Source organism: Phodopus roborovskii, unplaced genomic scaffold (genome assembly GCF_943737965.1).
Source record: "Phodopus roborovskii unplaced genomic scaffold, PHOROB, whole genome shotgun sequence".
NCBI classification, from domain to species: Eukaryota; Metazoa; Chordata; class Mammalia; order Rodentia; family Cricetidae; genus Phodopus; species Phodopus roborovskii.
In genome coordinates, this window is record NW_026126442.1 from 3,150,540 (window position 1) to 3,175,943 (window position 25,404).

At 38.7% G+C, this 25,404-nt stretch overlaps 1 protein-coding gene across 2 annotated transcripts in view; it reads left to right on the plus strand.

The window, feature by feature from the left end:
- Window positions 1-25,404, plus strand: part of Ncbp1 (nuclear cap binding protein subunit 1) — a 35,216-nt gene that overhangs the window by 894 nt on the left and 8,918 nt on the right. The window contains exons 2-15 of one of the 2 annotated variants that reach the window (XM_051187734.1): window positions 5,991-6,079; window positions 6,827-6,927; window positions 9,039-9,195; window positions 10,957-11,064; window positions 11,523-11,644; window positions 12,898-12,967; window positions 13,727-13,942; window positions 16,695-16,792; window positions 17,777-17,840; window positions 18,821-18,931; window positions 21,811-21,875; window positions 23,205-23,267; window positions 24,057-24,131; window positions 25,062-25,165. In XM_051187734.1, the coding sequence (XP_051043691.1) occupies window positions 5,991-6,079; window positions 6,827-6,927; window positions 9,039-9,195; window positions 10,957-11,064; window positions 11,523-11,644; window positions 12,898-12,967; window positions 13,727-13,942; window positions 16,695-16,792; window positions 17,777-17,840; window positions 18,821-18,931; window positions 21,811-21,875; window positions 23,205-23,267; window positions 24,057-24,131; window positions 25,062-25,165 (1,443 nt within the window). Of the gene's footprint in view, window positions 1-5,990; window positions 6,080-6,821; window positions 6,956-9,038; window positions 9,196-10,956; window positions 11,065-11,522; window positions 11,645-12,897; window positions 12,968-13,726; window positions 13,943-16,694; window positions 16,793-17,776; window positions 17,841-18,820; window positions 18,932-21,810; window positions 21,876-23,204; window positions 23,268-24,056; window positions 24,132-25,061; window positions 25,166-25,404 lie in introns of those variants that run through there. The other variant, XM_051187735.1, reaches the window with a different exon arrangement.

Sequence of the window (25,404 nt, forward strand, 5' to 3'; positions counted from 1 at the left end):
TTGGTAGTCGCCGTCAAGGAGGTCGTTGTGTTGATATCATAAAAAACAAACAAACCAAAAAACAAGCTCAGTTCTACACCATTACTGCCCTTCGAGGACACGGGCACACGTGAGAGTAATAATTGGCACTCTTAATATTTTATTGAATTACGCTTCGATGACTGTGAATGGTTAAAACAAGAAAGACTTTTAGATCTAAGGGTTTAGGTTCAAAGCTGGATATCTGCTATTTACCGAGTGATCTTGCCAGGGTCACATGACTTCTTTAAATCTGAGCGTATAATGTGGAGTACTATTAAGCCTTTTGATTTCTATGAGGGTTAAATGAGATACTGTGCTCAAGAATAGTTCATGATGCTTATCAACTGTTAATGTCTCAGAGGTGATACAAACAGATAAATGCCAATATCATAAGGAAAAACACCAAAGCAATGTAATCGGATTAGCTTTTTCTCTTGGAACGTTAAGACAATCAAGCAGAATCACTCATCATTTTTAACACTGAAACAGAAGGTTTCTGCTAGGGAATACATGAGAGACTGTCATACTCTGTCAGTGTCCAGATGCACCAGCACAACACTCTACCACATTGCCACAGCTGCTCTATAGGCTTGGGGTTTGTTGTTGTTGCTGTTTTTAACACCATGGTTTCTTGTGAATTGCATATACAGAACACAGGAAATAAAGTTTTTCTCTGCTTTGTATTTGATTAGTATTCTAAATTGCTTTGGATTGGAGAATTTGCCCTTGGCCTTCGTCTCTTGTTCTTCCTTCTCTTGTCTCATCTTGCACTTCTTTCCATTCTTTCTCTCACTTCCAGGGTACCCTAAAGTTAGGGGGAAATGTCACTGGAGAGCCAACTGGAGAATTAGAGTATAAATACATAAAAAACCTCTTGTTATGGTTTGCATAAACTTTTGGTTGTAGTTGGCTTTTTTACCCCAGCTAGCAGTTGAATCATTTTCCCATTTGGGTCTGACTACAGAAACCTTAGAATAAATAGAACAAAGTAATGTAATATTAAGCATTTCTTAATCAAAATTCAGTGTAGCAAATCATTGAGTAGTGGAAAGGCTGTTTATAGCTCCTCCAATAGTACATATATAGAAATATATATTATTAGAGTTTAGTGTTCTAAATAAAATATATGATGCTTTTTAATGAAATATCTACTATTTTAAAAAGCATAGATGGCTGTTTTTAAAGATGGCTAGAGATTTTAAAGGAATCAAAGTTAAATAGATCTGAGCATTTCTGGGTTATTGTCAGCTCTGCTCTGACTTTTCTTATACTGGGCTGTGTAGCCCTGGCCTTCTGCATCTTCATTCTCTCTCCTGAATTCAGCAGTCTGGCCACAAAATATTTTGAAGGAAGCCCTCAGTACTGACCGTGTACTCCCCTCCCCCCATGTTATTCCTTAAATGATGCAGTGTCATGGCTATTCACGTAACACTATTATTAGGTAATGTAGAGATAATGTAAAGTATCACAGTATACGTAGATAGGTCATAGGCAAATACCAGCACCACTCTATACGTCCTCAAGCTTTGATTTCTGAGTTGGAGCCTCATGGATACCAAGGACAAGTATATAATATAATCAGGACTTGCTAAGAATTCCCTAACTACTTGCAGTACAGCAACAGACAGTGTAACAGTGGAGGCTCCCTTCCATGTATCAAGACAAAATCCAATGAAGTATAGTGTAGTTTATCATGCGATCATAGGATTATGGAGAATAAAGTGAATTAAAGGGTATAGGGACAAAAAGTGAGAGAGAAGCTGTTCCGGGTAAGGCCTGTGACTTGAGTGATATAAGGGACAAGCCATGATGATGTTTGAGAAAGCAGAGATTGAAAGGAAACCATGAATATAATGAATATAATGTTAAGGTTAGAAAACTTTCTTCCTTTCTCCCTCCTTCCCTCCCTCCCTTCTTTCCTTCCTTCCTTCCTTTCTTTTTCTGTCATGTTCAGAGAACAGTAAGATTGTTGTTGATAGAATCGAGAAAGTAAGGGTAGAAGTTATGAGAGTTACCAGAGTTTAGCCTGGAGGTGGTGGCTCACACCTTTAATCCCAGCACTCAGGAGGCAGAAGCAGGTGGATCTCTGTGAGTTTCAGGACAGGCTCCAAAGCTACAGAGAAACCCTGTCTCAAAAAACAAACAAACAAAAGCCAAAAAGACCAGAGAGTTTAGATGAGGCTCTTACCATGCTGGGACATTTTAAACATTTCTGCTAGGACTATATCCTATTGGGGATATATCCTAAATGATAGCTAATCATTTAGTAAAGTTCTTGTAGTTTATTTAGAGATACAGAAAGGACTATCCTAAATGGAAAGTACCAAATCTAACTCAGTCTTAAACACTTTGGTTGTTTTTTGAGACAAGGTCTCTCTGTGGCTGCCTGTGTAGTTCTGGATATCTGGAACTATGTAATCCAGGCTGGAACTACTATGTTCTGGCTATGTAGACCAGGTCGGGTGTCCTTACCTTCCCCCAGATGTGGATCTTCATGTCTGTCGTAGATTCCTTAAAAATGTCTCTTAACCTCTTCAATTACTGTTGGGTATATGTTTATCAGTGTTAAGTATATAGTTTTACGGTTAAAAGGAATTTAGATCATTCAGAATCTTAGTTCAGAAAGCCTATTTAATCTAGGTCTTTATCTTTTAGACTGTCTGATGTTTTTAAACTTAACTATAGAAAGAAAAATTGAAGTGAAAGTTTTGTTGTATACTTTGTTTCAGAGGTGGTATTTTAATCAATTTCAGTTTTTGTTTTAAATCTGTAGTCAAAGTATATTACTTTTCTTGGCTGGGTTTTGTTACTTTTTTCTTTTATGGTTGGTTTTTGTCTACATTGTGGATCCCAAATACCCATCTGATTCTAATAAGGGTATAGGAAATAATACAATGTAACCATGTAATGTTAGGTTCAGTTGCAGTGGAAAATGATTTGGTGGCTTTGTTTGTGGTTTGTTTGTTCTGTTGTCTGTTCCACTGCCACTTGGTTTCCTGGTGTAGCCCTGGCTGACCTGGAACAGGCTTCATGGACTAAGCTGGCTTCAAACTCAGAGAGATCCACCTGCCTCTGCCTCCAGAGTGACAGAAGTGACATGGTGTGCCACCATGCCGGGCTATTTTTTTTTTTTTTTTTTATCTTAAAAGCCCTCAGAGTGGTTGTTAACAAAGGTGTCTTCTGCACTAGTTAAGTGCATATAGCCATATGTTATTTTAACATATATTAAACTTACATGCCCTGTTTTAAAGCCTGTTTTGGATTATAGTGCCACCATAGTCTTGTTTTTCTTTTATTGTTCAGGGTATGGAAATGTTCAACCAATTCCCCAAAGAGTATCTAAAGTATCTATTAGGCAGTGGTTCTCAACCTTCCTAATGCTTCCACCCTTAATACAGCCCCTCATATAGTGACCCCACCCCCATGAAATAGAATTATTTCATTGTTACTTCATGACTGTAATTTTGCTGCTGTTATGAATTGTAATCTAAATATCTGATATGCAGGATATATGATATTTCACCCCTATTAAGGGTGGTTAAACCCCCAAAGAGGTTTGGAGTCACAGATTGATTTTATTTATTTATTTTTTCCTCTTTCTCTCTTGTGGATTTGACCAGGCTTGTTGTCAAGGAGTTCCTCCCCTATCAATCACTAATTTAAAAATGCTTGTCTACAGCCCAGTCTTGTGGAAACATTTTCCCAATTGGGGTTCCCTTCTCTCACATGACTAGCCTGTGTCAACTGGGCTGCTCTTTTACCAATTGGGGTTCCCTTCCCTCAAATGGGCTCTCTTCCCAGTGCCAATCCTTAGCTACTCTGCATGACCCCGTCAATCCTGGGCTTTCAACTGCTATGGAGGCTGCACCTTCCTCAAGGGCTCACCTTTGCCTCTCTAGGTTCATAACTGCTCAGGGATGGCACCACCCACAATGGGCTGGACCCTCCCCCATCGATAGCTAATTAAGAAAATGCCCTTGCCTTCAGCCAGATTTTATGGAGACATTTTCTCAGTTGGGATTCCCTTCTCTCAAATGACTCTAGCCTGTGAACAGTTGACATAAAATTAGTCAGCACAGGAACTCACTAATTTACCCTGGCTGTAGACCAGTGATCCACCTGCCTCTGCCTTCCTAGTGGTGGATTTAAAGACCATGATACTAGGTATGTGTTAGCTTTTTGATGTGAATGCCAGGGATCAAACTTGGCCCTTCCTTCGTACTTGTGTAGCAAGTGTTCTTACTCACTAAGCCATCTCTCTAGCCTATCCCCCCAAAAGGTACTGTATTCTGCTTCTGTGTTCTCACTCAAACTGTCTGTCTGCTGAGTTCAGTGTCTTGTTACTGTCCATGGGTTCAGATTGTGATCTGTGGAACTCATGTACCTTTCATACCCTCTCAAGTACCAGGTAAGAAGATCGAGTCTTCACATTGTAGTACTTTTAACCATCTTCATTTCTCCTGGTAAACCTTGGTTGCATAGCCACAGCAACACAGAAGTTAAAAGTATAGAGTTGTGACGATGTGCCTGTATTTTCTCATTGTCTTTAGAAAGCCTGCCTTGGCTCTCCAAACAGTGTTTTCTATGTGTCAGGCTTACAAGAAAGGGAATCTGGAAGAGATGTTTGGAAGGCAAAAATGGTTGTAAACTGGAGCAGTGTATAATTAGGGCTTTGGGGTGTGGTAAAGGGTTAGTAGCACAGCAGATGGGCCAGAAGAAAGGAAGAGTCTGGTAGGGTTAGGAACCAGCTGCTCTCATTCCACTGGTTTTTCTCTCCCTGTTCTCTGAACCTCACCTAAAATCCATTTCTGAATAATAATGAAGAACACTGTTGATGTATTATGTATTCTGAAGCAGTTTCTCAGCATCAGACTGTTACTGCTTAAGGTCAAATTTAAATAAAAAATTTCCAAAAGATTCAACTAGTTCCTACATCCTTATTTCAGCAGTTGCATTAAGTTAGTTACATCATCAGATTAACAAGTGCGGTTGACACTATGAGGTTTAGGAACCAACAACTGAGAGTCAGTAAGCAAGTTACAAGAACTCAGATCACGGGTGTTTGATATGTTGGTGCCATTCCAATGTATCCACAGAAGTGGACATAACTCCCTGGACACTGCTTACACAAATGTAATTGAAAAAAATGCCTCCTGACATTGTTCATAGTGACCTTAATAACAGAGATGGTGGGAGGCATTGGAGAGATGGCTTAGCAGTTAAGAACACTGGCTGTTCTTCTTGAGAACCTTTGCTTAATTCCCAGCACTCACATTGTGTCTCACAGAAGTCCGTAAGTCCCCGTAAGTCCAGTTACAGGGAATTAATGCCCCCTTCTGGCCTCCACGGGCTCCAGACATACAAGTGGTACATAGTTATACATGTAGCCCAAACACCTGTAAGATATTTTAAAATATAGATGTGTGTATGTACATATATTTACATATATGTACACATACATATATGTATATACATACACACATATACATAGAGAGAGACTGGGGGTCTAGAGAGGTAGTGCAACAGTTAAAAGCATTCACTACACAATCATGAGAAGTGGAATTTGGGTTTCGTCACTCTCAGAAGCTACAGGAGCAGTATATGTCTTTAACTCCAACTTAAAGGGAGAGTGAAGACAGGAGGATTACTAGGAATTACTATCAGCCTAGATAAGAAAAGTGAGCCCCAGGTTCAGGAGAGAACTTGCTTTAAAGGAATAGTGTGGTGGAGGACACCCAACACCCTGTCCTGCCTTTATATGAGTGTACTGGCACGGGAACCTGTATACGTGTGTGCATCCACTCACATGCACACAAATATTTAAAAGAATGCAGGATAGAAATTGTTCAGGTACCTAGAAGTAGTTAAAATGTGATTGGTTAGAGCTACTCTAAAAAAGGCTAGGAAGGTGGCAAAAATTGTGATAGTAGATTCATCATGTAATTTTTTTTTTAATGTTGCTGAAATAGGTGGACAACCTCACAAAAGGAGGAAGACCTCTGATGCAAATAAAACTGAAGATCATTTGGAATCTTTAATATGCAAACTAGGGGAAAAGGTATGCACCAAGCCCAGGGGTTAGGGTTGTGACTGACAGCTTTATTAATTTCTGAAATTGTAGTGGGTATTTCAGGTTATAGACAAAGTTTGTATTGTTACTGCACATCTGTATCCCAATGGGAATGTGTTTTAGTAATTTTAATTAGACACGCCTTAAAATAGACCTGAGGATAATCCTCAGCATGATGACCTGAAGCAGACTTGGATGCCTGAGACAGTAGTGGGTGACTAGTGAGAGAGGTAGAGCATAGGCCATGCTGTCCCCACACTTGGGATGGATACGCATTTTGTGTAGACTTTATTTTGAAGATTTCATTGATTTTTTTTTTTTTCTTCTTTTCATAGAATGTGTTTCTAATGAACAGTAACTACTGGGATTGATTACTGCTAAGTGAATTCTCCACAAAATTTTCCTTAGTTTTTATTTTCTTCCCCCACAGAATTATAGTGCCTTATAGAAGACCTTAATGCTAGCTGGGCATTGGTGACTCATGCCTTTAATCCCAGCACTTGGGAGGCAGAGGCAGGCAGATCTCTGAGTTCAGAGCCAGCCTGGTCTACAGAGCTAGTTCCCAGGACAGGTTCTAAAGCAATACAGAGAAACCCTGTCTCAAAAAACAAAAATCAATAAACAAACAAATAAATAAAAGAAGACCTTAATGTTCTTATGGTCATCTAGGAATTTTAACTTTAAGTCACTGATTGCTTGATCACTAACAGATAATTAATGTGATGTCCTCTGCAGAGTGCCTGCTCTCTGGAAAGCAATCTAGAAGGCTTGGCTGGTGTTTTGGAAGCTGACCTTCCTAACTACAAGAGCATGATCTTAAGGCTTCTTTGTACAGTGTATGTATGTAAAAGATTTGTGCATCAGGTGATAATGTATTATCTACTCTTACATGCTTTGGGGAATGTGCAGAGGATGTGTTTACATTCCATATCACTGGCCTTCCGTGGGTCCTGAAACTCCTGGTCATGAAATGCTCATCTTGCCCTTTGCTGAACTTATATTTTTAAAGGGATAAACAGAGCTAAAATGAAGTAGTTTTCATGTTTTATTTCTTAGAATTTTAAAATCATTTGAGTTAATTTTTAAACTCAGAAAATAGGTGAGAAAGTAGATGTCTTTTTTAGCTAGAAATCCTTCCTCCCCAACCAAGGCATGCATATTTCATGTTTAGAGTTGAGTTGGTTTTATTTTTGTGTTTTGTTTTGTTTGAGTGTTGTGGTGTGTGTGTGTGTGTGTGTGTGTGTGTGTGTGTTTTGTTCCGTATCAGTAGGACTAAATATAGTGGAAAACTTGTAAATCAAGTGAGTGGCCTTCCTCCAAGACTGAAAATGCTTTTGAGTCTTTTAATGGGCATAATTGTCCTCTATGCTATGGTTGCCATTTCAGTAATTTAAAAACAATTGTTAAATGTTACAGCTTATTTTTAATTAAAAAATACATACAAGACAGATTCTATTTTATCTCCTAATAGTTAAAATTTTTTAAAGAATTATTGTGTATGAGTGTTTTGCACATGTGTGTCTGACTTGGAGGTCAGAAGAGGGTGTTTCGTACTCTGGAACTGAAATTATGGGCAGTTCTGAGGTACTCTGGGTGCTAGGAATCCAACTTGAGTCCTGCAACAGAAAGTTCCCTTAATTGTTGAGTTCCCTAGACCCATAGTTAAATTTTGTTTTCAGTTTTCAAAGGAACCCAGTCAATTCGGGAAAATGTAAGAAAGTATGAAAACAATCATTTTGTTATAGTTATCCATAGGATACCCACTGTTTTGAAAGTATGTATGTTTTGAAAGTAGAAATGTTATGCAAGTGAAACTGAAGCCATGCTTGTTTGTGTAAGGCTGGGTTGGTATTGACTGACAGTGTCCTTTTAAATATTTTTACTTGGAGAAAGCCTTAAAGCCCATGCTTTATTTTCTTTCTTTTTAAAAAATATTTTATTCATTTTTATTTCATTTGCATTGGTATTTTGCTTGCACATATGTCTATGTGAGGGTGTTAGATCTTAGACAGTTGTGAGCTGCTATGTGTTTGCTGGGAATTGAACCCAGGTCCTCTGGGAGATCAGTCAGTGCTCTTAACCTCTGAGCCATCTCTCCAGCCCCATGGTTTATTTTCAATACAAGTTTTTTTTTGTTTGTTTGTTTTGTTTTTTGAGATCCTAAATCCTCCCCTGTACTCAACAGTAAATAATTGTGTAATTAGGAAGTGACATTGACTTCTCCTTTTAGGCTTACCTTTATTATCCCTTTATTTATTTATTTTGTGTGTGTGTACACATGTACCTAGTGTGTGGAGGTCAGAGAACACTCAGAAGAATCAGTTCTCTTTGCTACCCTGTGGGCCCTGAGGTGAAACTCAGCTTGGCCTTAACCCACTGAGCCATCACGCTGTCCTCAGCATTTTTTCAACTATATTAGCATACTGTGTTAAGCATTTCTTATAGGAACTTGGTTGAAACTAATTTTAATTCTTTATCTTTTATAAAAAATTCAATAATGTTTCTCCAAGTGGAATTCTGTTACCATGACACTTGGTTAGCTAAGTTTAGAAACTTTCAATGCTCTGTTCCCCTTAATGATTCTCCATTAAAGAATCTGTTTCACAGAACACTTCTGATATTACCATGGAAACCATTTTCTGTGTAATTGTTATTTCCACTCAATACATTTGAAGAAAAACTGGTCTAACATTAGTTGTGTTAATTTTGGTGTGATGACTTCACAAATAACTGTTCCTTAACTCTTGAATTAGCTAAAATGAAAAATATTGGGTCTATATCTGCATACTTTTCAGTGACACATATGCCTTTTCAGAAATCATTTTTAAAACACAGTTAAAAGTAATTTTGTTCCAAAGTTATTTGATGTTAAAAGCTTCATGTACAATTCCACAGCTTAATATAAAACCTTTGTTTTGGGGTTGTCTTGTATGGGTTCTCAAATCAGTGCACGTCTGTTACCTGAGAAGTTGACAATTTATACAACATTAGTTGGACTGCTGAATGCCAGAAATTACAACTTCGGTGGAGAATTTGTAGAAGCTATGATTCGTCAACTTAAGGAATCACTAAAAGCAAATAACTATAATGAAGCTGTGTATTTGGTAAGTTTAGTGTGTGTGTGTGTGTGTGTGTGTGTGTGTGTGTGTTATAAGTTAGTGTTAAAGTGGAGGAAAAAGCTACAGTCAATGAATTACTCCCTTGTCCTTAGTTCTGGTCCTTGCTCATCTTGTAGCTGTTCTTTGGGAAGCCATTTTCACTTACTACACAGTGTAGTGTTAGTGTTTACTTTGAACCCTAGTCCTTTTCCTTGCAGCATATGATTCCTTACATCATTTTATTATCTCGTGGTTTCTAGAGCAGGGCTGTTTGAAGACCTGCTAATAATAATAACCTCAACATTTCTCCTATCTTTGATTCTTGTCTCTTTCACTGGGTTATTATCTTTTATTTCTTAAATGTTTGTGTTACAGTGCTTCTGTCTTTCATTTAAGCTTTTCTTCTGAATCATTCTCATTCACTCTCATAGCTGCATAAACCAACTTTATTTTGATGGGATCCCAAATTTATAACTATCTCCCACCACAACTTTTCCTGAGTTCTAAATCTGTATCTCAACTACAGCCCAAAGACTTTGTCCCTGCAAGTCCCAAAACTTATGTGTTGTTTATACCCCTCTATCTATCTATACCAGCTCATTCATAGGGGCCACTATCTGCTGGGCAAGCCATCCAGAAATCTGAAATCTGATATCCATTTTTAGCTTTCCATTGCCTCCTTACACATCTCTAACCTCTCTTAATCATCTCCTAAATTCCTTTCTTTGCCCCTTAGCCTCTAGCACAGCTTGTAACTTTTTTGTGTTCTTAGTTGCTTCTTTACTTAACATTTGTCTCTGCCTTTGAATCTGTCTTTAGTAATAATAGTACTAGAGTGGCCTTTGTATAACTAGGCTCTACTTCTGTTGGTTACTGGTTAAAAGATTCACTTCCTTCCTGTTTTTTGTAGTGGGTGGTCTTAAAATTCTAATACACAAAGTGATTCATTGCTCTGCCAGGAGTCATATATGTATTTAACATGTTCTGGTCACATTGGTCCCCATTATCTTCTCTTTCCTCACTTCCTCTTGCTGAACCCTTTCTAGTCCCCTTTCTACTCTGATGTCTTTGTACATGTGTGATCACTGAGGGCTTTGCTCATGCTTTATCACCTTGCCCAGTTGTTTTCTCCTTATACTTTTCCCCTTGTTACCAATGTCACTGGTCCCAAGGGTACTTTTTAATTTACCTTTTAGTGCAGGAGTCACCCCTTTTTGGCTATTAAGTTCCCTTAAACAGTACCTTAGTGTTTATTTAGTCCTGGCACATAGTCAATATCTTTTTTTACTTAAATTTTCCATTTCTGTAATTCAGTAAAAATTATTTCTAGTCTCCCCCCCAAAAAAAAAAAATCCCAACCTACTTTAGTAGAATGGACCAACTAGAATATTTGGAGTAGAATGGAGTACTTAGAATATCTGGCTGTCCATGTGCTTATGTAGCATAGCGCAGAAACCCACAAAGTCACAGATGCCTGTCCAACATAAGATCTTTAGCACAGCTACCCAACTTTGCCATTGTTCCACAGAAACAACCATGGTCAGTAAGTGGCTGAGTGGATGTGAACTATCTTCCACTGAAAGTATGGTTATGTGCACTGAAATTTGAATTCATGTCATTTTGTATGAATATTATTTTGTTTTATAGCCTTCTTGGCTCACGGGTTGTACAAACAAAAAGATAGTAAACTAAATACAGACATTGGCCTTTGTGACTGTTATGAAGAACGGTTAGGTTAATACAGGTATCCTTTGCCCTCCCTCACAGGTCCGTTTTCTATCTGATCTTGTGAATTGTCATGTGATTGCTGCCCCATCTATGGTTGCTATGTTTGAGAATTTTGTAAGTGTGACTCAGGAAGAAGATGTGCCTCAAGTAAGACACCTTTATGTTGAATCTTTCCTGTAAAGCACTCTACCAGATTTTCCCCCACGGATAACTCTTTAGCAGCAATAAGCAAAATACAGTAACAGATATCACACCCTAATGTTTAATATCTGAAGGGCAAGTCAGCTGGCTTACTGGTGGGTTCTCTTGACACCATTGTGTTAGTTCAAATGATTTTAATAAGATTAGAAGTATATCTAGAAATCCTCTAGGTGAGCCAGATAGTTTATTTAAGCCCTATTGAAAAGCCTCCCCAGGATTACATTTTTGAATAAAAAAAAGATTGGTCTGGGGAATTGTATAGCTCACTTGTAGAATGCTTGCTTAGCATCTGTAAGGCTTGAACTTTCTGCCTGACACTGGAAAGAATAAGGAACAAATATAAAGCTAACTAGCATGTTTTTGGTTTTGATTTTTTTTAACTTGCCTTTTTCAACTTTCTTCAGGTGCGACGGGATTGGTATGTGTATGCTTTTCTATCATCTTTGCCCTGGGTTGGAAAAGAGTTATATGAGAAGAAAGATGCAGAAATGGACAGAATCTTCTCCAACACTGAAAGTTATCTTAAGTAAGGGTACACCTCGCATGTTCTCTGTTGTTTGCGTAAAGATACCCTGCTGATACGATAAATGTCTTAAGTTTTCTGTTAGCACTCACACCATTTCAGTTCCATTTTTTTTTTTAAAAAAAAACAACAAAACCGTAAAGCTCCTGAAAATGTTTTCTATTACATTTCATTTTCCTGCTGCCATCACTCTCTAAGATCTCAGTGTATGCTGGTATAAGAAGTTGGTATTGTGTCTCCTAAGCAGTTTTCATATATTGTTGTGAAAGGCATAGAACACCAAGGTGTAATAGGTTCACTAGTGTTCTGGTGTTCATATGCTTATGCTTAAAGGTCATCTGTAGCACTTAAAATTATACCTCTGCCCAGGCTACTAAATTGAGTGGAAGAGGTTCAAACATGTGATTACTAATGTGTTTTGAGTAGGAACAGTGCCAAATACATAGGTTTATTTCATATACTTTAATCCTAAGCCACACCCTTCTATGCAATTAAAAAAATTGCTTTATCTTGTTAAATACAATCAAATAATGAGCTTGTTAGTAAACATCCCTAATTACTCCACAACATGATGGTGATAATAGTTGTGTATTCCTTCAGCTTTCACAGATTTTGTCATACTTCTTTGGATACCATTAATAATTTCTTTGTTTAGTACAAATAAAGCATAACAACTAAAGATAAGAATTTTTGTACATGTCTGTGTGCATGCGTGGACGTGTGTGTGAGTGTGTGTGTGTGAATATATACTTGATTTTATACAAATGATAATCCAACATAAACTTATTCACATGCTCTTTTTCTTACTTTAACTTGAATTTATTGTATGATATGGTTCCGTCTGATTGGATTTATTATAACAGTAGCATGGTATTCTTTTTTTTTAAGTTGTCTCTTTATTGGTGTAATAAATTAGCCCTTTCTCTGTGAATATTTAGCTTGTGTGCAATCTCCTTTTACTTTAAATACATATCAGAGAATATTATTGTATATATAATATACATTACTGTATATGTAATGTGTGTATGTCTACATACAATGTGTGTATTTATGGGGATATGAGTTCATAGGAATGGCGTTGGGTAAAGATTCAGAACAATAAAATTATCTTGATGACAAATAGACTTATCAAAAATGTTGCTATCTGCTGATCTGATAGATGAAAATGTTTTTCATTGTATTAAGTAATTGTGAAAACCATTGAGTATCTTTCATGTTTCTAAAACCTAAGTGTAGGTTTCCATTTTTACTTTTAGACGACGCCAGAAAACTCACGTGCCCATGTTACAAGTATGGACTGCCGATAAACCACATCCACAGGAAGAGGTGAATTGTTTTCCATCTTGTGATACACACATAGCTCTTGTGTAGATTCTTACCCCTATAACATGCCCAGACTGAGTCACCAACCCTGACAACCTGAATTCAGCTCCCAGGACCCACGCGTAGAAGGAGGAAACTGATTCATATAAGTTGTCCTCTGACCTCTGAGAGTGTGCTATGGCCTATGTGCCACAATAATAAGGAAAATTGCAGTTTTTAAAAATGCTCAAACTATTGCATTTGTGTATCTTAGCTAGGTTTCTAAATATTTCCAGTGAGGAATTAACTTCCAAGATACTTAAGCGTAGAGGGGGTATTTAATGTATGTTAGATTGTAATTGAAACAGCCCCTTGCTTGCTTTTAAGAATACCAGTGTTCACATGCTTGACACGTTTTATGTCTAAATATTTAATTTTAAAAATAGCAGAGGTAGTCACTCCAGACTTCTGGAGTGCTTCTGAACTTGTGCTTCTGAATACAAGCTGCTAAAGTAAAAGTGGAGAATGGACTGCTCAGTGGGTAGGGCCACATAATGGAAGGAGAGGGGCACCTTTCAGAAGCTGTCCTCTGACCTCAATGGCTGTGGCAAGTGCGTACACACTAATGTAATTTTAAATTTTTAAGTAAAAAAAGCTTAATGCCATTCTTCTCTACTATAGGAAACACCAAATTAGTTTACTTTTTCCTGTATTTTAGAGAATAGGTATTTTCTGTACTGTCTAGACAAAATGTTTATATTAAATATTAAAATTTCTTTTTAGTATTTAGATTGCTTGTGGGCCCAGATTCAGAAGTTGAAAAAGGACCGGTGGCAGGAAAGGCACATCCTCAGACCCTACCTTGCCTTTGACAGCATCCTCTGTGAAGCACTGCAGCACAACCTGCCCCCTTTCACACCACCGCCTCACACGGAGGACTCGGTATACCCCATGCCCAGAGTAATCTTCAGGATGTTTGACTACACAGATGACCCAGAGGTGTGTGAGTGCCCAAGAGTTTCCTCTGACTAGTACTCTAGATACTTTCTTTTTGTTTGCTTTTTCTAGGGTCTTCTCTCTGTGGACCTAGATTGGCTGTGAGTTATTTCAGCCTTCCAAGTGCTGGGATTACAGGCTTGTACCACATTGCCCAGCCCAGCACTGAAATAACCTTTTAATTTTCAATTAGTTTTTAGCATAAGATTAATTAAAATCAATTATATGCTTTGATTGAGTAAACTATAGCACCTTGTTATGCAAAAAAAGGAAAAGAAAAATGTTTTGCTCATATAAATAAGAGAGACAATATAGTTTACCAGTCAAGAACCAATTGATTAGCTTAGCATTTTAATGCAGATACTACCTGGGAGCATGAGTGAGTATACTTCCTGTGCCTCAGTTCCCAGAGGAACAATAAAAGTCTGGATCACATGTAGAAAATGAACAGTGTCTCATATGATTTGCTCACAGAGAGAGGGAGGGAGAGGGAGAGACTAGAGTGTGTGTGTTTGTGTGTTGTGTGTTTCTCATTGAATCTGGAGCTCAACATTGTAGCTATATTGGCTGACCAGGAGGCCCCATGGGATCTCCTCTCTTGAGCCTGCCCATACACCATACATAGCTCTGGGGATAGAGGTTCGTGCCACCTGGTCTAGCTTTTAATGTGAATTCCGGGGATATTTAATTCAGCTCCTACTTGTACAGTAAGCACAATACTCGAATATCTACTGAGCCATCTCCCAGGCACCTGTTTAGCTATTTTTTATTGTTTGTTTATAGTGTGTGTCTGTGTAGCTCAATCTGTCCTCATTGTGACAACCTTCCTGCCTTAACCTCTTGAACTCTAAGATAGTACTTGTGAGCCACTATGCTAAACACTTCTGCTTTTTTTCCTTCTATTTTCTGAGAAAGGGCCCCATCTAGCCCAGGCTGGCCTGGCACTTGCTGTGCAGTTGAAGATGACCTTTAACTTATGATCTTCTTGCCTCTTCTGTTGTGATCACAGGCATTCACCACCATGCCCAGATGTATATATTGCTAAGGATTGAACACAGGGCTCATGTATGCTAAGGAAGCACTTACTGACCAAGCTACCCCAGTCCTATTTAGCTATTGTTTTGTTTTCAAGAAAAATGCCTTTTCAAAACTGTCCATATTTTTAAGCTACTCAGCTTAAGTTACTCATTGTACAATTACTAAAAGTATTTTTGTAAACCTCCCAACATAACATTCTAATTTTTAAAATACTTTTTTATAGTGTTTTGATTATGAAGCCAAGTTGTTGGCAACCCATTAACAGAAGAACATGATTTTGTTGTGAATATTGCAAGTAAAAATGAACACTTTAAGCACACACTAATTATTTCATATCTCAATGAATAGTGTCTATCTTGAAGCCAGGCAGCAAGTATATGAGTACTAGATCGTTTCTGGAAGAAGTTTAGCTAGCTAAAGAACCAAAACTCTTGCTGGCTCCATCCTTATTGCATGTAGCAACCTTAACCCTCAGCACAGTGGATATTTCAGGGTATGTGTTTGTGAACGAGCACCATCCTGTGTATTATAAGATGCTTGGCCTGGCTCCACTCTCTGGTTGCCCGTGTCAGGTAACTAGTTACATGAACCAAATTACTTAGAGGACACATGCATTCCAAGAGTGCAACTTTAAAGTTTGTATGTTTAGCACAAGTGAAGTCAAAAGAGAACCAGCTGCTTTTGGATAAAGTGCTACTGCACAGGACTTTGGTTTGGTTTTGATTTTTTATAGTTTATTCTTTTAAAGAATACAAACAGGAATAAAGCAGAGATTCCAAATGTCCCCTTTCCAGTCTTTTTAGTCTGAGTTTCAACCTCTTCTCCCTGGAACAGCCCAGAAGCAGAACATGACTAGGGTGGTGGTTGGGAAGGCTTGATCAGGATTCGTTTGACACAGATGGGTTTAACACCTGGCTTTGGTTCCCATTCAGTAGTCCAGCCTTTCCAGAATGATGGGAGGAACTTGATTGCCTGCTTTGCTGTATTAATTTAATAATATAATATACAAATAAATATAAGAAAGCACTTTGATTCAAAATTACATGATGATCTAGCTAGGTATATTAACAAAAATTAGTTTATATTCACAACATTTAGTCTTTGTGATGAGTTATTATGAGTTATAGCAAAAGAAACAAGAATTTGATCTCAGAAGGTATTTCTCCCATGCTAATTATATTTCCTGCTGTTGCTGCACCCCAAAACAGTTACCTCAAAATGAAAACATTTCAGTCTTTCTGTATTTTGATAGTGTCTTTAAAAGGTGTTTATTAAATTTAGAATACTTCAGTGGATAAAAGCACAGGACAGGAAATCTGACATCAGAGTTCCATCATAACTATGATGACCTGCACGGTAAAAAGAGACAGCCAGCTCCCCACAATTGTTCTCTGATCTCCAGATGTACCATGGCACACACCCACACTGGATGGATGGTTGGATGGATGGATGGATGGATGATAGAGTTTTGAGATGGAGAGGGGAAGGAAGGGAGGGGGAGAGAAATGAGGTTTTTTGTTTTATAACTTTTAAAAACATTGATTTGTAAAATAGGCCTGGAGGGTATTTGATATCTCAGGAGCACTATACATACACTCTTGATTCTGTGGTAGGTATTTAATGCAACAGTTCAGTCCTAGATGCAAATATTTATTGAATAAATGAAAAACATCTGTCTTGTGGTTCTGTGTGTGACTTCACTTGGTCTTCTTTCCAGGGTCCTGTTATGCCAGGGAGTCACTCAGTGGAGAGGTTTGTCATAGAGGAGAACCTTCACTGCATCATAAAATCCTTCTGGAAGGAACGGAAAACTTGGTGAGAGTCTCTGCGTGGTACTTTTAAAGTGGGGTAGGAAACCATTTTGAGGATTTTATAAGAAAAAAAATGTTAGGTGTGTATAAGACTGGAGAGGTAGCCTAGCAAGCATGAGAAGCAGCGTTCAGGGCCCAGCACCCATGTAAACAGTTGGCACTCACCTGTATCTCAGTTCTAGAGACGTTGGAACAGGAGTATCCCTAGGGATTGCTATCCAGCCAGTCAGTCCGATCCATGAACCCCAGGTGTTATGTGTATGAGTATTTTTCCTGCATCCATGTCTGTGCTTCATTTGTGTGTCTGGTGCCCTCAAAGACCAGAAGAGGGCTTTGAATCACCTGGAAAGAGGGTTACAGACACCTGTGAGGTGTTGTGTGGTGGCTGGGAATTGAACCTGGGTCCTCTGTAAGAGCAGCCAGTGCACTTAAAACTACTGAGCCATCTCTCCAGTCCCTGAACCTCAGGGTTAGTGAGAGGCATTGTATTAGAAGTAAGATAGAGAAGCAGTTGAAGAAGGCACTTAATACTGACCTCTTGACCTCTGACTTCCACATACCTGTTCATGCACACACAAGTACATACATTCTAAGTATGCTAACATTGATTAGTAGGCTGATTTTAGTTTGGATGTATGGAAATAAAAGCTTACTAATTTTTTTTTTTTTTTTTTTTTCTGTTTTCTAACATTCAGAAACATGAGTGTTAATAATTAATTTTCATAGAGCTGGAAACTTTTGGCTTAGATTTTTAGGAGGACTGTTGTTTTGAAGGATGGACCACCTGTAAGAATGTGCTAAGTTAGTGGGTCTTCAGGTGCTGGTACTCCTTCCCCTTGTGTGAGACAACAGTTCATACTGTGATAATAAATGACTGGAGACTAGCACATTATAGCCAATCTCTTTTTCAGCTAAGCTCGCTACGTTTGAAGCTGGTGGGGTTTGTGTGTCTTTGTCCACTTGCTAACTGAAATCACACTTCTTACAGTGCTGCACAGCTGGTGAGCTACCCAGGGAAGAACAAGATCCCCTTGAACTACCACATAGTTGAGGTATGCATCCCATGTGGTGCTAACTCAGGTTTCCCAGGCTGTCTGAGGACAGTGAAAGATCCCCTGACTTTGTCTGTGCTCTCCTTGCTGCTTACCAGGCTCTGAGAATGCATAGAGAAGCAAGGAAATCAGCACAGTTTGGGTTCTCAGTTAACCTTGCTAGTAAAAAGAAAGGGGTTGAAATGCAGAGCCGTTACCTGTTAGTCATCTTGCTGGCCTCAGCTTCCCCTCCCTCCTCCCTTTCCCTTTATTCCCAGCACTTGGGAGGCAGGCAGAGGCAGGTGGGTCTCAGAATTTGAAACCAACCTGGTTTATAAAGTGAGTCCCAGGGTAGCCAGGGCAACATAGAGAAACCCTGTATCAAAAAACCAAAAACAAAAAAAGATTGTATGTGATCATATCACCAACCTGATCTGGGACTATGACCCGTTTGCCTTATCCTCCTGAATTGCTGGGACTCTGGCTATGTGCCATCACACATGGCTCTAAGTCACATTTTTAAATCTAAAGGAAAAAAAAAAAAATGTGTAGAATTCCTTATGTGTTAAAAGGAAAGAATGCAGACTAGGGCTTGATTTTTAGGAAGGGGTAGGAATAGCATACCAAAAAGATCTGGGGTTGTTGTGAGTAGAATACTCAGCTGTCTTGATTCCTGTCCACCAAGAGTTCTCAATACCCACAGGAATGCAGCTCCATTGGTTCAGACACTTGATATAGTGTCTTCCTCAGTCAACTCTGCGACTTCAAAGGATGAATTATTGCACATTGTCTCAGCAGTGTGGGTCACAGCAGCTCTTATCTAGTGGACTCTTGGTGTAGAAAAAGGGGGTGCTCGTTATGTTATTGAGTTGGAGATCTCAGAAAGCATAGTTTGTAAGAATAAAAGGAAATTCTTTTACCATTGTAGGTTCCATGGAGTTTAGGGTTAGGCTGTAATGTGTGGGTCTTTCTGATGTTTCTGACTCTGAGTTGTTTCACAGGTGATCTTTGCAGAGCTGTTTCAGCTTCCAGCACCCCCTCACATTGATGTAATGTACACTACACTGCTCATCGAACTGTGCAAACTTCAGCCAGGCTCTCTGCCCCAGGTTGTATCCTTTCATGCTGTTAAATGTACACCCATGGCTGTGCTTCTTAGAAATTGCATTGTGAAGCTATCTTTTCTCAGTTTCACCTTTATGTTCCTATGCTTTGGGTTTTAGGGATAATGGTTTAATTTACTTTGCTTTTAAGTAAATAAGACTTGGGACAAAATGCATGTTTATGAAGTTAACATATAGCATCTCCCCTGCTTAAAACGAATGTGGTGCTGTGGCTTACACACTCCTTTGTTCTCCCCGGCAGGATCCTGCCAGTTTCATGCCACGCTAATAATGCCTTGCCTTTTGTTTCTTTTCTGAGATAGTCCAGCATGGCCTCAAACTCCACCTCAGCTTCCCAACTGCTGGGTTTACAGGTTTGAGGCCATGTCCAGCTCTTCCTTTGCCTTTTTGTTGTTGTTGTTTGTGGGTTTTTGGTTTTGGATTTAGGTTTTCAAGACAGGGTTTCTCTGTATAACAACCCTAGCTGTCCTGAAACAGGCTGGTCTTGAATTCACAGAGATCTGCTTGCCTCTGCCTCCCAAGTGTTAAAGCATGTACCATTAGTGTCCTGCTTCTTGCCTTTTAAAGTGGTATGTTTTTTTTTTGTTGTTGTTGTTGTTTTGTTTTGTTTTTAAGAAAGTGTATATTCAGCCTTTTCAGGACTTCGAGTCTTCTATAAGCCCATGAGATAAGTTCCAATGACTGTATTATTTGAATAAATAGTTCATGTGTGAGTGTGTATGTCTGTGTGTGTCTGTGTCTGTGTGATATTGGTGATATTGGTCTCCCATTATACCTATAAGTTTGCTCATTTCGCTAGTTGCATTAGTTTTGCTTTCTCCATGTTTGATATAAGTATGCTCAAATTTGTTATGCCCTTTGTGAAGTAAGCTTTTTAACACTCTAGAGTGGGTCTAGCTTATGTATATGTTATGTGACTTTTATCTTATTAAAAGGCCTTGTTTTTTTATTTTTGTTCTTAGGGTGTGTGTGTTTTGTTTTGTTTTGCATCTTGGTTTTTTGAGACAGGGTTTCTCTGTGTAACAGCCCTGGCTGCCCTGGAACTCACTCTGTAGATTATATTGGCCTTGAACTCACAGAAATCCACCTGTCTCTGCCTCCCAAGTGCTAGGATTAAAGGCTTATGCCACCACCGCCAGACTAGATAATTTTTCATACAGTATATTTTGATTATCTTCTGTACTCTTGCCCAACTCTTCCCAGATCCTAGCCAATCAGCTTATTGTCTCTCTTAAAACAAAAATAGAAAACAAAACAAAAAAAAAAAAAAAACCAAAAAACAAAACATGAAGACCCAAACAAACTTTGAGGGAGAAGGGAGGAAGGAGAAAATATTAAAACATACAGAGAGTGTGTGTGTGTTTTATGTTAGCCAGCTACTCCTGCACATGGGGCTTACCCTGGAGTGTGGTTGATTATACCCAGTGGCACTCCACTGGAGACAGCTGCTCCCCCTCAATACCCAGGGGCACTCCACTGGAGACAGCTGCTCTCCCTCTTCCAGCAGCTATCAATTACAAGGAGTTTCTTGGAGAGGGGTCAACTTTGTGTCCACATCCCTTTCTCAATGCTGGGATTTTGTCTGATCTCAACCTGTGCACAGCCTGTGTGCGCTGTCACAGCCTCTGTGAGTTCGTGTGAACTGGCCCTGTTGTGTCTGGAAATTGCCATATCCTTGGCGTAGTTACTACCTCTGTCTCTTAGAGTCTCTCTCCTCCTCATAGAGCCGTGATGCTTCTGATTGTTAATTGTAAGCTCGACAGCTTTCCTCTAGTTAAGATGATCTTCCCTACAGTTCTCTGCATCCTCATGTTCTTGTGAACCACTGTACTTATTCCAGGCTGACGCTGTCATTGGTCTGCGCATTATTTCTCGTGCCCATTTGATTTTCCTGTGCTGTCTGTCTCTTAGATTATGAAGAGTTTGAGTTGTTACTATTTGTCCTTTTTGTCCTGCGCTGCTTTGCACCCCTCACCATGTGTTTGTGTACACACACACCTTTCTCCTCCCAGGTCCTCAGCCTTAGTTTCTGACCTTCCTTTCAGATAATATCTTTTTGGCATTTAAAAGAAAAAAAAATATGCATCATATTCATTTAGATGTATTCATCATTCTCTGTTATCCATTTCTTAGGTCCTGAATGTTCATCTCCAAATATTTCATATGGAATTTTCTTTAAAGGTGGTTTGTTGCTGGTAGTCATTACAGTTTTTTTTTAAAAAGTTTTATTTTTGTATTTGTTTTGTTGTAGTAATGGTGGGGTTTGTTCTTAAAAGATGGTATGAGTTTTTAGGGAGAACTGAGAATGACATATATAGAATTTTATTTCTAATATTTCCAAACCAGAAACAATCTGAATGTTCAACAACACATGAATGGATAAACACATTTTGTTTCCTCGCAATGGTAATATTTAATTCAGCAACAACAAGGACTTGTTTTTTAATGCAGTGAACAGCATGAGATGAAAAATAATTTATGCTGAAGGAAAGATAACAGATTCACAGAACATGATAATCTTTTTGTAAAATTCTAGAAAAATGCAAAAATCCTCTAATGATGGAGACTGTTTGATGCTTGAGGAGAGATCTAGAATGACTAAGGAAGAAGTGGGTTACAAAGGAGCTTGGGGAAATTGTAGAGGTAATGAAAATATAATCTTAATTTCGAAGAGGTGGATACAGTCAGATTTATTGTGTATCATGGACAGTTTAAACTTGAAAAACAAGATGGGTTACATGAAAGGGTGACAGACATAAAATTCTTAGTGACTGAGATTTAGAGGTTATGATTTGTTTTTCAATTCTCCCGTCACAACTTATTTTAAAGGAGAGTGGGATATAGTTTTCCTTATCTTCAACTCACAGCTTGCACAGGCGACTGAGATGCTGTATATGCGTCTGGACTCCATGAGTACGACATGTGTAGACAGGTACAGCCACTGGTTTCTTCTGTACTAAAGGTTAGGTTAGCACCTTCAAGAACTTATCAGGGGGCTTTCATAAGGATTTCAAATTGTTCCCTGCTTTCTAAAACTGCATTGTGTAATAGCTCGCTTGTTAGCTAGAACACCATGGCTTCTAGTCTGTTTCAGCCTCTAGTAATGCCCATGTCTGCTTCTCTTTAATTCCAGTTCTTGCTTAAGCACATTTTCAAACCTGCACTGTAAGACTCCATTTGCTTTGCTTTAAGTAAATAAGTAAAACCTGTCTTGGATTGTTACAGAAGGTCATTCTGTTGTCACTGTTTGCTTTTGGGAGAAAGTCTTTGCGACTACCTTCACAGGCTGGTTTTTTACTTCTGTCCATTTCCCAAATCAGATCAGAGGAAGAATAGAACAGTTGTCTCATTTCCATATCTTTTACTAAAATTCTATATTAAAAATTACCAGTGGGCACTACCTTGATAAATTCAGTTGATTGAAATGAGATTTTTGAGGGAAGTGCTTTAAGAAAGTGTCTTCCAGTATCTCCACTCTAAGAGTATCAGTTCTATAAACACTTTGAGTACTTTTGTGGCCTTCCCAGCACTATTTAACACAGTAAGACATCTCCTGTCTGGAAAGCTGTGTGTATTTTTAAGTGGGATTTGTGCATATAGGCTGTCCTGAAGAGGTCGTACTGGGCCTGGATGGGTTGCTCAGCAGTTAAGGTGCTCGATGCTCTTCCATACGACCTGAGTTTGGTTCTCAGCAGGGACACACATCAGCAGCATTACAACCATCTGTATCTCCATGTGCAGAGGCTCCAACACCCTCTGGCCTCTGTCACTGCATATACATGTACATATAACATAAACACAAATGAAGAAGTTAAGTTTTTAGTGGCCACAGTTTAAGAAACTTAAGAGCTGGAGAGAAGCTCTCCCAGCACATTCAATTCCCAGCAAAATATGACAGGCTTACTTTGGTTCTGCCATTTGTAAATTATTTATAAACATTTAACTACATTTTTTTTAAGTGCTTCAACTTTATCAACAATTACAGGAGAAAAATAGCATACTCCTTCATAGTTGTGAGAGTCATATATAAATATTTTTCACAAAGCATGACCTTAAATCGTGTCTGTTACCTAACAAGAATAAAAGGAAGCACTATTGTGAGAACTAAGATATCTGGGGGACTATAAGACAGCTAGTTAGAGACTTTGTTAAGAAAACAGTCAAAAAGCTACAGGTAGTAAGTGGGGTGTGCACACAAGACAGAGTTTAGCTGATGAAGGATTATCTAAATTGCTTTCTTACTTTCTCCTGTGCCCAATAGGTTTATTAATTGGTTTTCTCATCATCTAAGTAACTTTCAGTTCCGTTGGAGCTGGGAAGATTGGTAAGTGTAATGTTTTATTCTTTCTTATTCAGAAAAATTTTATTGGAGATTGCTCAATCTGTAAAGTACTTGCCACTCAAACATAAGACCCAAGTTCGATCTCCAGAACCTATGATAAAAACCAGCCATTGAGCCCTGTGTGGTGTTACTCAGCACTTAATCCCAGCACTCAGGAGGCAGATTCGGGTCACTCTCTGTGAGTGCAAGGCCAGCCTGGTCTACATAGTAAAGTTCTAGACCAGCCAGCACCACAGTGAGATCCTGGATTTTTGTTGTTGTTCTTGTTTTTTCAAAAGAAAAGCCAGACGTGAAGGCATGGGCTTCTAATCCCTGCACTGGGGACAACACATGGGAGATTGGCAGATCCTTGAAGCTAGCCTAGCGAGAAACAAACCCTGACTCAAAAACCAGTGGCTGCACCAGGGCAACAGCACCCAAGGTTTTCCTCTGGCCTCCATGCATGTGCACTGCACATAAATATACACATCACAAAAGAACCTTCACATTTTAAACTCACTTTAAAATAGTCTGTTGTGCTGGACAGTGGTGGCACACACCTGTAATCTCAGCACTTGGAAGGCAGAGGTAGGCAGAGAACCCTGTCTTGAAAAAACCAACCAAACAAAATGGTCTGTTGTTTCTAGTATTTATTACATTGATATTTAGTTACTGTATGGATGGCGTAATAGGTAGAAAGACCCTTAGTGTAAGCCAGGAAATTGAGATTATATATACAGAAGGTTATGTATCTGAACTTAATAAAACCACATTTCTACATTTCTTCCTTAGGTCAGATTGTCTTACTCAGGATCTTGAAAGTCCCAAACCAAAGTTTGTAAGAGAAGTTCTAGAAAAATGCATGAGGTGAGCTCTTTGTACTTTCTCCTTGAATTGGGTCTCACTGTCTCCTGAAGGAGGCTGCTTTAACTGCTTGTCACCAGATAGGGTTTCTTTCTCCTTTGCATTTGTGGTCCACAGTGTTCTTTCTTAAATCCTGATGTTTGCCCATCTTCCACCTCATGTTTTAATCGGGATTTGGGCTGCATTTAACCAGCTGTACTGTTGGATTTTATGTAAATTAAGCCAAAAAGATATTTTCCCAATGTCCCCTAACATTCATGAGCATTTTCTAAGCTTGTGTTGTTTTTTTTTTTTTGTTTTTTGTTTTTTTTTTTTTTGTTTTTTTTTTTTCTAATTTGTGTTTTCTTAGCTCTCCTTTACACTCATCTATTTTAAAAGGCTTAGTTTCTAAAAGTAGAGTATGTTTAGGGGGAACTGTGAACTGAGCTCTTAATGTGTCTTTTTAAGGGGTAGGTAGGTAGGTTTAGGCCTTTGGAAAGATACAAATTAAATATATCTGTAAATATTTTCCTTTGTGTGTATGGTATATTCCTCTCTCACATCTAACCCAACATTGTTTCTTGCCATCCTCTATCTATAACATGATGTGTAAATGCTTTGTCAGGCCGTAAGAAACTTGGCTCTCATTATGTTCCTTCCATGTATTTATTTCTTTGTATCACAACCAGCCTCCTGCCATGGCAACCTTACCTCCCCCACCCAACCCTCCATCACTTCACGTCCTTTGACACCAGTATTCTGGATCCCTAGCCCACACCTCACTGCAAAGTCAGTGCATTTGAAGCAGGCCTGAGTTATTCAAAGGCCTGAAGGACTTTGTCCCTGTTTGCTTCTTGGTTGTCCACTGAGTTGGGGTATTGGATCCTGGCTTTCTGGGCAAGTTGAGTATTACCAATGACTGAAACATGAGACTTTTTCTTATTTATGTTATAGGTTGTCTTACCATCAACATATATTAGATATTGTTCCTCCCACCTTCTCAGCTCTGTGTCCTGCTAACCCCACCTGCATTTACAAGTATGGAGATGAAAGTAGCAGTAAGTAATGAAACAACTTGGAATCTCTCTGTAAAAAGTACTGGTCCTTGCATGTTCTAAAGCCAGTTATTTACAGCAAGAGAAATTGACTTTTTCTTAGAATTGTATTTCTTTATTTGAAAACTGGCCCATCATTAGCCACTAGATTAAGGATTTTTGTTCTTACCTAATTAGTAATTATTAGCTTGTAGCTGTTTTTCTATTTATATTGTTTACAGTGACATTTTTAACATGGTACA